The sequence below is a fragment of the Labeo rohita genome, chromosome 8, assembly GCF_022985175.1.
Source record: "Labeo rohita strain BAU-BD-2019 chromosome 8, IGBB_LRoh.1.0, whole genome shotgun sequence".
NCBI classification, from domain to species: Eukaryota; Metazoa; Chordata; class Actinopteri; order Cypriniformes; family Cyprinidae; genus Labeo; species Labeo rohita.
In genome coordinates, this window is record NC_066876.1 from 8454781 (window position 1) to 8466328 (window position 11548).

The window sequence follows — 11548 nt, forward strand, 5'->3', positions numbered from 1 at the left end:
TAACACGATTAACGTCCAGAAACATAGCAAGGAGATCGGTAAAATAATCCATGTGACATCAATTGATCATTGATCATTGATTTGAATGAATACAACGTATATGTGTTGGGAGTGCGACTGACACAGAACAGCATATGCTGTTTGCGTTCAGGTGATGCGGAGGAGACGAATTGTTGAATAAAGTCGTTATTTTTTTTTCTTTGCATACAAAAAGTATTCTCATAGCTTCGTAAAACTACGATTAAACCCCTGATGTCACATCAATCATTTTACCGATGTCCTTGCTACGTTTCTGGACGTTAATCGTGTTAATTACATGTCTATTGGAGAGAGTTTTGTGGTAAACTCACAGCTTCACTGTTTCTAGAGAGATCTATTGTTAAAATGGCCATATTTGAGGAAAAAGCCAAAGAGTTTGCATCACTAGATATAGCTCCATCATTAAACATTTATATTGCAAAACAGTTGACTAATATTAAATGATTTGAAACTTCCATCTTACCTCGCTTTCTTTTAGCGTTGAACTAACGCTTTGTGCTGGAATTCACGCTCTGCTTCTGTGAACAGTAAACCCAGCCTACTTTGATTTGATTAGCCAAGCCAATGATTTTGACAAGGATGAGCGCTATTAGAGCGCAGAGGCAGACCAGACTGAAAATGTAACTTTTAGACCATTTTGTCCTCCAAAAACCAGAGCACGGAGGCCCTGGTGAGGACATTTGTCTGGTCCTCACTAGTTAAAAAGGCTTATAAATCAGCAAAAGGATGTTTGTTTTTTTTAATGTGGTTTTGTGCACATGTTTTTGTGAGGTGGATAAGTTTAAAGGTAGGGGTTGGGTTAGGTGATAGAAAATATCATTAACCTGATAGAAAATCAGGCTGTCATGGAAGGCTATGCAGTGTCCTCACTGAGACAGTGAAACAAACGTGTGTGTGTGTCCATGCATGCAAACTCATTTTTTAAGCGAGTGTCTGATGAATGTTGAGAGATGCACACACTGCTCATTTCGAGTTAATTGGCTGTTGACAGCAGTTAAAGGAAAGGTCCTGCGCTGCCTCCCTGCACATTTATCTTGCTATTAGAGCAGGCACTTGGGTTTTTATTGGACTAATTAGCACTCTCTTTCTGTCTGCTTAACATTGGCCTTACAGCATGTGCACTTTTGCAATATGTGTGTTTGTGAAAGAGTTCATACACTGCACATCTCTGTAATGATTATCTCAATTAGGCAAACACTTTGGCCTCTGTAAACGGGCCTTCATTCTCATTGCTGTAAAGGTCTCAGAGTGCTTGAGAAAGTCAAAGCTGAGACCGGATAGAGGAAACTCACGCTCGCCCTCTTGTGTTCAGAGATTGTATTTAGGTAATGAAGGAAGACGAGCTGTCAAACTGATTTTAGGCCAGTTTGTTACATGTCTTTTATACAGTTCATTTATTACAATTTCTTTTCTCCAAAAGAATAATTTGCTATTTCGTATAGTACCCTTAATGTTACTGTTTGATTAGTAATTGTTTGTGCTTCGACATTTGTTTTACTGTGTCGTTTTAACCTGAAAGCCATTAAATAACAGATTTTAAATATGGATGCTTTTTTGGTTTGTAATTCAGCATTTTTCTTCTCCTCAAATCAGTGTCAAACAGGTTCCATATGACTTACTCACCCCACAGTGTGTGACAACATGCCCCATCAGGGTAATTTAGACTTTTTGTTTGTTAATATTGTCAAATCAGAATAGAGTGTGACAAGAAGCTTGCAATCATTCATACAGAGAGTGAATCTATGAATATGACAGACATGTAATGAATAAACAAGTGCTGTTATTGTTAACTAAAACGATTACAAACAGTATTGAAATAAATAAAAAATAAATATTGGATGAAAAAACTATCTGAAAAAAAAAAAAAAAAAAAAAAAAAAAAAGAGTTTAGGCTGAAGTATTAAAATTACCTAAACTAAAACTGAAATAAAAATGAATGAAAAGTACATATCAATATAAAAAATAGAAAAAAGGCAAAAACAAATAAACAAACAAAAAATAAAATCAAAATATTAATAAATACTATATTAGTATATAAATAATACTAAAATAGACCAAAATAACGCTAAGAATTAACAAAACAGTTTCACATATTGGAAAATCACCTGTGTTTAGATCTTTATTAATCCAACTATTATAACAACTATTTGTTTTGTAATCAAAACAGACAACCTATTTTAAATTTTGCATTTAGAGTTTTATATTATTTCTGTACTTTAATGAATCTTGTTTTCTTGTTATCTTTTAAATCCACATCCAGTAATATCTACACTTTTATAATGTTTATTTAAAAGTGTCATAAATGTGAGGCACATACAGTAAATACATAGCACAACAGTACAAAACAACACAACAATAAAAAAATTACATTCATTTATTTATGGCTGGATGTATTTTTATGTTTAGATTGTATAAAAATTGATTACTGTCAAGCATACAGCTCAAAACATACTAGCAAGTAACTAGCATGTTGTTTTCTAGCACCAATAATAAATAAAAAATAATAAAAAATTAAACTAAATATAGCTGCAAGCAGCGATTACTGGGGTTCAAGCACTTTAAAGCATTAAAAAACATATGAAAAAAGACATTATACATTATTTATCAAGCCTGTAACAACCTAAATCAATGATAAAAAAGCTAATTCAGGCCATTTACCATAGAGATATGATGTTTTACAAAATTCCCAACATTGATCTCCCTAAAACTTTGCATGCTTGTGCTCACCAGGTGATTTGTGAAGTTTTGAGTTTTTGTTTAGGCTGGGTATATTTTGACAGGCCCCTTTGCTAAAAAAAAACCCTGTTATAGCTTCCCAAAGGGTAAATTTTTTTTAAAACTTTTTTTGTACTTCAGTGTTTTTTGTTTCTAGATTGAGCAAAAAATCTAGGCAAAAATCATCCTGTTCTGGTTGAGGTTGCTTTAAATGTTAATGAGCTCTGCTCGCCCCGCCCCTCTCTTCTCTCTGTGGAGTGACAAGCCTGTTTACTTTAGCCGCATTTAGCCATGAAACTTACTAACTAGCACGTTATTAGGAATGCTTATTGCACAGATTCATGAAGCTGGATCACGAATGATTTCCATTCACAAACAAACCAAATATACTGCATCTTCAGCAGCTCAGATGTCGGGAGTAAATGACGACCACTATGTTCATTATTACATCAAACAACAGAACATGTCAATTGCTTAGGAGCCATTCTTGTATACATCCCTGTTCCGTCATTGACAATGGTGATCAGACTGTTACAACTCATCAGGGCGGGTCTAAGGTAAGATGCCAATGTCAATCAACTATCGTGAGAGCGGCCTCTGACGGTGTGACGTCACACAGACAAGATGCTGAGAATGGCTTGATTTGAAAAAGAGGAAATTATTTTTACAGATTAAATAAAAAACACTGGGTGGATTTTTGTCATAATAGGGTGGATGTGTACATAAACTGCCAACACACGTTAACGAATGCTAATTTTTTAAAGTTTTGCAAACAAATGTTTCTGGGGGCAATGCAAAACTTGTGATGAAACACAACAGTTTTCAGGGAGACACAAAAGTGTTGTGAGGAAATGCGAAGTTTCTTGGCGGGGAAATGTAAAAGTTTTTTTTTTTTGAACAAAGAAAGTTTCTTGCAAGAATCCAAAAGTTGAACACAAAGTTGAAGTTTTTCAAAAAATTTGTGAGGGAATGCTTTTTTAATAGAAGAACTCCAATTGTGAGCAAATGTTTCTTTTTTTGTGAAGGAACTCAGAGTTTCTTGGGGGAAACACAAAACTTTCTCCTAGCAATGCAAAACTTTCTTTTCCATCACCATGTCCCCTTAGGGTTGCTCCGCGTTGAACAACGATCTTTACTGAATCATTATTAAACATGTTTGCAACCTCAACAAACCAGATTTTTTTGGATAATAACGTCAGTATGGCATGGGACCTTTTATGGCTCAATAACACTAACTCTTGCTAATTTAGACTATCAAAACAAGCTCTATCACAGTCAAAATGACACACAAAACACTACAAATGGAGCACATTTCCATGTGTGTTCACATCACAGTGGCAGTAGCTGACAGAGAGGTTTGATGACAATTCCCAGCACCACTCCTCGGCCCAGTCCTGAGGCCTTATCCAGCACCTTCAGTCTGAGCGCCAGATCTCTCAAATTACCCTGCTGCTCTTCAGGTTCCTGGAAGAAGAAATCTTCATTGAACACAGGGTTACGGCAGTTCCTGATGATGGCGCTGTGTTGCCGCTGCAGCTTGCCTGGAGTGAGGCTTAGGGTCAAGCTGCAGGTCAGAGGTCGAAGGTCACTGATATCTCTCAAACCTTCCACAGAGATCACACGGATGCGAATTGTCGTAGAGCACCCGGCTGCGCTGGTCCTGAAGGCAGAGACGCGCACCCGTCCTCTCTGAGGAAGAGGAAGCACGTGCTCCTGATGGAAGCGTTCCTGGCAGTGCAGCATGTCCAGTGGGAACTGGATAGGCGGGGCTAGTTTGGTGCAGCGGGACGTTTGAATAACTTTAGCACGGTGAGGGACTTCTGAGATGAATTTTTTGTCTGGAGTGGAGTGAACTTTGTTTTTCTCCTTTCTAAAGGCATCTAGCTGAATCGGCTCTTCAGAGATTGGCTGTTCACTGGTGAAATCCTCCCTTCTGATTGGAGGAGGTGTTGAGTAAGGGGAGGAGTCTGCCGAAGGCGTGTCACTCTCAGTGCTGGCCGTCTTCAGCACTGCTCTGCAGGACAGTTTGGGTGTTTTGATGGTCATTCGCTCTAGTGTATAACTGGTAAGTGCCGAATGGAACAAAGACTCTTTGCGACGCGTGTTCGGACTTTCGAATAAACCAGATTCGTAGCATTTCAGTGAATATGGGATGGGTTTGAGTTTGTTTAAAGCCGCTGTAGATTTGTTTAGACTCGCTCTCAGTGGCTGAGCGGTGCCAGGTCTTGACAGTGATGTTTTTGCAAAGTTGGGAACTTTTTTTTCTTTGTTCAAACACTGTGAGATTTTTTCAGCGTCTGCCATGAGGCAGCGCTTGGTCAGTTTGGGCGGCAGGAAAAAGTCAGGGATTTTATCAGGTGTGAGGACGTTGCTGTGCAGTTTATTGAAGATGCTGGTCTTGGCTGAAATCTCTTCTTTGTTTTTGCTGATGAGGTGATTGATCTGCACCGGCAGACTTTCTGCTCCCGCCTGCACTTTCTGTAGGATCCACATTGTGGCTGATAACGCAGATCAACTCTGCAAAGAAAGAAAAGATTCAAAGGATAATTCACTCAAAAATTAAAGTTGTCACCATTTACTCCCCCTCATGTCATTCCAAGCATGTTTGACTTATTTTCATCTGCAGAACACAGAAAAGATATTTTGAAGAATACAAACTGAAACCCATTGACTTTCATGAGACTGGCAAATACTGTAACACTGAGACATTTCTCAAAATGTTTCATGCTCCACAGAAGAAAGAAAATCATACTGGTTTTGGAATTACATGATGACACAATTTTCATTTTTAGAACATATATCTTTTTAATATTAAATTAATACTATTTTAAACAGTTATGAGACATAAGCTGGGACCGTAGTAATGAACTACAGTCAAAGCAAAAATTATTCAGACACCATATATAATTTGTGATATTTTTTACTAGTGTGTGCAGAGTGCTATAGTTCATTTATGTAATTGAGGATAGCAAAATAAAGTAAACTGTGACATTATACCCAAAAGTTCTTCATACACTTCATACACTTTGACCACCAATCCATTACATACACTTCTAGCAAAGTTATCTGACTTTATCAAGATACATTTGGTCTGACACAGTTTAACAGAGTTCTTGTCATATTTTATTACCATTTTCTAAACTATGATGAATAAACGGTGATAATGTGAGAAATGTTGAAAGGGTGTCTGAATAAATTTTAGTTTGACTGTATACACTATAAACATAATCTATGCACTAGCTCTAATGTCTAGTGCAGTATTGGGGGTAACGCATTACAAGTAACGCAAGTTACGTAAAATTATCACTTTTCCCAAGTAACTAGTAAAGTAACGCATTACTTTTTAATGGACAATAAAATATCTGAGTTACTTTTTTCAAATAAGTAATGCCAGTTACTTTTCTTCCATTTATTGATTAAAAGCTCTCCTGTCCCCATGTTGAGAGAAATCGGGAGTAAGATGTTAGTTCCAGAATAAATGTGAACATGCATTAATTCATCTCACTCACAAAAAACAGATTCAGTATTTCTCAAAATGAATAAAAACAGTGAAATTCAATTGAGAATATGACACAACCCTGCAATAATTAAATATGTTAAATAATACAAATATCCTTTATGCATTTAATCCCATTTTATTAACCGATGTCTTTGCTGCCGACCTTTGATGATCCAATTCAACCATAATAATAAGCAAAAATTTCTCAAGATAATCTAACATTTGTTTTCTTTTTTTTTATTGCTGATAAGTTGACATTTTTTTCTTCTGCGGTCTACTGTACAGACGTGAATTTACTGTTGTCAAAGCCTGAGGCTTTTGCTGTGAAAAGGCTTTTATATTTTCCAAAATATAACTTTTTATATTGAAAACAAACAAGCAAGTCCTGCCCAAATTTAAAAAGTAACACAAAAGTAAAGTAACACATTACTTTCTGTAATAAAGTAACTAAGTAACGTAATTAGTTACTTTTTTAGGGAGTAACTCAATATTGCAATGCATTACTTTTAAAAATAACTTTCCCCAACACTGGTCTAGTGTATGAAGTTTTAAAAAGCAGTTTGTGATCCAGATTTAGAGTCTAATAGCCCATATTTTTCTGTCCAACAATCCACTTTTTTTTTTCTGTTAAACAAGCGTTTCACCTTCTTCTTGTTGGAATTTTCAGTGTTAACTTAGTACACACACTATACACTTTAAACTACAAAATGGCACAGAACAGTGCATAAATACACAAATTGAATCACACCTATACTACCTGTTAATAGTTTTTTAACAGTGAGATTTTTTATGTTTTTTAAAGAAGTCTCTTCTGCTCACCAAGCCTGCATTTATTTGATCCAAAATACAAAACAGTAAAATTTAGAAATATTTTTTACTATTTTTATATTTGAATATATTTTAAAATATAATTCCTGTGATTTCAAAGCTGAATTTTCAGCATCATTACTCCAGTTTTCAGTGTTACATGATCCTTCAGAAATCACTCTAATATGCTGATTTGCTGCTCAAAAAACATTTATTATTATGTTGAAACAGCTAAGTAGAATTTTTTCAGGTTACTTTGATGAATAGAAAGATTCAGAAGAACAGCATTTATCTAAAACAGAAATAGTTTTTTTAACATTATAAATGTCTTTATCATCACTTTTGATCAGTTTAAAGCATCCTTGCTAAATCCTTGCCCCCCAAAAATCTTTCTATTCATCAAAGAATCCTCAAAAAATTACTCAATTGTTTTAAATATTGATTAAAAAAATGTTTCTTGAAGAGCAAATCAGCATATTAGAATGATTTCTGAATCATGTGACACTGAAGACTGATGATGCTGAAACTGAACTAGCTTTGATCACAAGAATAAATTACATTTTAAAATATATTCAAATAGAAAACAGTTATTTTAAATAGTAAAAATATTTCACAATATTACTGCTTTTGCTGTACTTCGGATCAAATAAATGCAGACTTTGTGAGGAGAAGAGAATTCTTTAAAAAGATTAAAAATCTTACTGTTCAAAAAATGTTTAACTGGTCATGTATAATACAATTAATTAATTAAAAATTAAAAAAATATATTACTATGACATTTGTTTAAATAAACATTATTGTGTATAAATAAAAGTTAAATATAGGGGTTTTTATTTATTTATTTACTTATTTTTAAATTTTCTTTCATTAGTAAGACATATTACAAATGTACCTGCTACATCACATGGTATAAGAAACGTTTATATGTGCCAACACTAATATTACCATTAATGTATCTACATTAAGAAATGCCAGATATTTATATTAAATGTACTAGTGTTACAGTTGCCCCATTACAGGAGTAACTGGTTAGTGGTAACTGTAACTCTAGAAAAAAAAAATTTTTACTTTATCTCAAATGAAAATAAAATGAAAGTGTTGGAATAATACTAAGTCTCAGGAAGAGAAAATGTTAAACAACTGATAATTCAAGAACAATTTTATACTTTTCTAATTTAATAATATTCATTACATGTTTAAAAGAATCAAAAGTCATACAGTTCTTTTTAAAATAACTAATAACATCAACACAGAGTAATGAATGTAAAAGTATTGTTTATTGTTAGTTCATTATGTCTAATGATGATTTTGTCCTTACCTGTTTGGATGATCTGCAATGGAGATCTGTGAGTTACTTCTTAGTGGTCAGTGTGTAGGTTTGAAAGTTTAGTTCAGCTCTGTCCATCATTTATTTCAATACACAGTGACCAATCACAGCAGACTTTCTGTATAGGCCACCTCTCTCTTTCCTCTGTATGTTGCCTAGAATAGTTTCCTTATCAACTACCCTTGAAACTGGTTTCAGAAATGCTCCCACAATCAGTAACCTGTAAAACATTCATATCACAGAGAGCCACACTGTTCTCAGATCAGATGCATATTTTTTTCTTTTTCTCACATTTAAAGGTCAGCAGTGACATCACTGGTGTCACTTCAAAGAGAAACCTTTGCTTAGAAAACAGTTTGGTCAAGCTCTGTTCTCCGGTTTAGCCTTCATGTTGTGGGTCAGAAGTCCCGCTGAGTCTGCTGTCTCGATTAAAGGTTGGCATCAGGTTTTTGATGGGTGGAATTATTCACAAAACTGTGCTCACCTCCTTCTCCAGGTATGTCTTTTGTTGTGTATCTGTTTGTTTGGAATGTAGGTTTAATGATTTTTGTATGTATTATTTATAGGCAAATCATTTTGAGGAGATATTGTTTACGTAAGGGCATTTTTTTTTTTTATTGGCTCACACTATATGGGACTTTTTTTAAAAAAAAAAAACATCACACAATGCAGATATGGGCCAGAATTGGTGTCCCACAACCAAAAAAGCATTTTAATATTTAAATCTTAGATGTTTACTAAATCTTAGATGTTTACTAAGATATATATATATATATATATATATATATACAATATAAAATCATCATTTAGTGGGTACTTGCATTTGGGAGGTGGCTGTTCCAAACTCTAACCCCTAAATTTTTGCAGTTTATTCCATTGTTGTTTTTTAAATGATCTTTTTTTGTTTGTTTTTGTTTTTTAAATGTGAAGTTCAACTTTTTTTTATATATATTTTCTTTGTAAAATATGAAACTTTGTCAAAAAATGTCCTGCATTTTCATGTCACTCCCGAAACAGTGTATGTTTTAGTCCATTGGCTGAGACTGATTTTATTAACTACAACCCTGTACACACTATATGGAACTTTTTTTTTTAAAAAAACATCACACAATGCAGATATGGACTAGAATTGGTGTCCCACAACCAAAAAAGCATTTTAATATTTAAATCTTAGATGTTTACTAAGATCATTTTATTATGTTTTATCATTTTATTAAATTACATTATTATGTCCTGCATTTTCATGTCACTCCCGAAACAGTGTACATTTTAGTCCATTGGCTGAGACTGATTTTATTAACTACAACCCTACATTTATGATCACGAAATATTGTGTCCCACTCTCTCATAGCTACATGGTGAGTAGATAGGTCCCATCATTTTGAGGCAAATGTGTTAAAAAGTACACTTTTTTGGGTGTTATTCCATAACATTTAGATTTTTTACATGCGTACAACTGTTCAGAACTGTGCAAGCTAACCGTGTGCTGATTAACATCTTTAAGCTAGCTTCAAAAGTATCTAAAATTGTCACTACCAATGTGACATCTTTGTTTTTTTGGGTGTTATTCCATAAAATTGTCTCTACCATAACAATCACAATCGAAACATTTCATCATTTTGGTAGTGACAAAATGGAACACAATCCTTTATTTGGAGGAAATAAACAACATTTTTAATACGCTTATGCAAATTGTATGTTCCTTTTCCTAATGTTTTAGGAATGTTTTTCCTTCCTTTTCTAATGTTTAAGTAGTGTTTTAGTATGCAGGTTAAAATTCTGAGATGAGATGTGGTCGCTACCAAAACATTACTGTCACTACCGAAAATGTGCAGTCATTACCGAAACATGATTGTTTAGGCAAAAAGTATATTGAATTATCAACTAAGATGATAGTGTTTGGTTCAATGCATATTCAAACTAATAAATCCTTATGTTAAAAATAAGTATGATCAACTTTTTGCTTCTTACAAAGAAAAAATTGACTCAAAATACAACAAATCTCATAAATCACATTGTAAATGCTGTTAAAAAATGTAATTGCTATTGTTTTACCTCTGAAAACTTTAAATAAAATAGAAATAAAAATATTTAAAAGAAAGATGTAAGCAAAATCTTAATAGGTCAATATAACCCTTTTTATTAAATTTTATATTACTGTGTTTCTATAGTGACAAATTTAGGGAGAGGAAAAATATTCCAAAACGTTTTGAAAATACAACATGAGAATTAACTGCACAATTACTAGAAATGTATACCTTGGATATCATGCAATTTGCATACATTTTGAACCAGTTCTTTAGAATGACCCATACATGTTTATAAGCACATGCAATATTGTTATTCATTAGGAAGTGGTTAAATCTACCTTAAACATTATGAGACTAGTTATGTATTCACAATAAACTGAAATCCTTTTTTTTTTTTTTTTTTTTTTTTTTACAGTTTTAGCTTTGCTTTTAGTGTGTAGTTTTACACAATGTAGCTTTTTGGACCGTATAATTGTTTCTGAGGCAAAAAATATAATTGCCATTGACATTAAATACAGTGCTGCAGCACCACCTGGTGGATTTTTAGTTCTTATGCTTTTTGAAATCAGTTATTTTAGCTTTTTAGGATTTAAAAGTTATTTTTTCGGTATCTTGGCCAGGTACGCTACATAAAGACTATAAGTTGTTGGTCTCTAAAAAGCGGTTTTGACTCGCTGATATGTCATCAGAGCTGTCTCTAATTGGTCAGATATATAATAATTCTCATATTTAATTTTTTAACTGTTTTGTTGTTGTTGTTAAATGAAATGCTATTTGAGCTTCTCAGTTTTGTTGTAAAAATATGAATTATTATTCAACCTGTAGCGGAAGCCGGAAGGAGAACGTCGATGGCGTGGTCACATAAAACCTGTTACTTTTCTCAGCGCTTCTGAGGATCAACGAATCACATTCGTTTGTGCTTACTAGCTACTTTATAAAATATATTTTAACCATTTCTAGAGCGAATTCTTCCAATTTCAGAATATAAATCATGATTCGTTTTAAAATACAAATTACTCCATGGAGACAAAAAACGCTTTGAGGTTTGAATGTGTCGCAGTGGAGGATTGTGTTTTCTGAGCCTCTATGCGCCCCCTGAAGGAAGACATCCGTCTGCCTCATACGAAAACT

General features: G+C 33.8%; 1 protein-coding gene across 1 annotated transcript; it reads right to left on the reverse strand.

Annotated features, from left to right (window-relative positions):
- Positions 1-2340: 2340 nt before the first annotated feature.
- On the reverse strand, positions 2341-8974 carry LOC127169590 (C2 calcium-dependent domain-containing protein 4C). Its single transcript, XM_051117086.1, has 2 exons — positions 8379-8974; positions 2341-5271 (listed from the first exon to the last, which is right to left on the reverse strand). The coding sequence occupies exon 2, from the start codon at positions 5245-5247 to the stop codon at positions 4084-4086; it is 1164 nt and encodes a 387-aa protein (XP_050973043.1). The 5' UTR covers positions 5248-5271; positions 8379-8974; the 3' UTR covers positions 2341-4083.
- Between the last annotated feature and the right edge of the window lie 2574 nt (positions 8975-11548).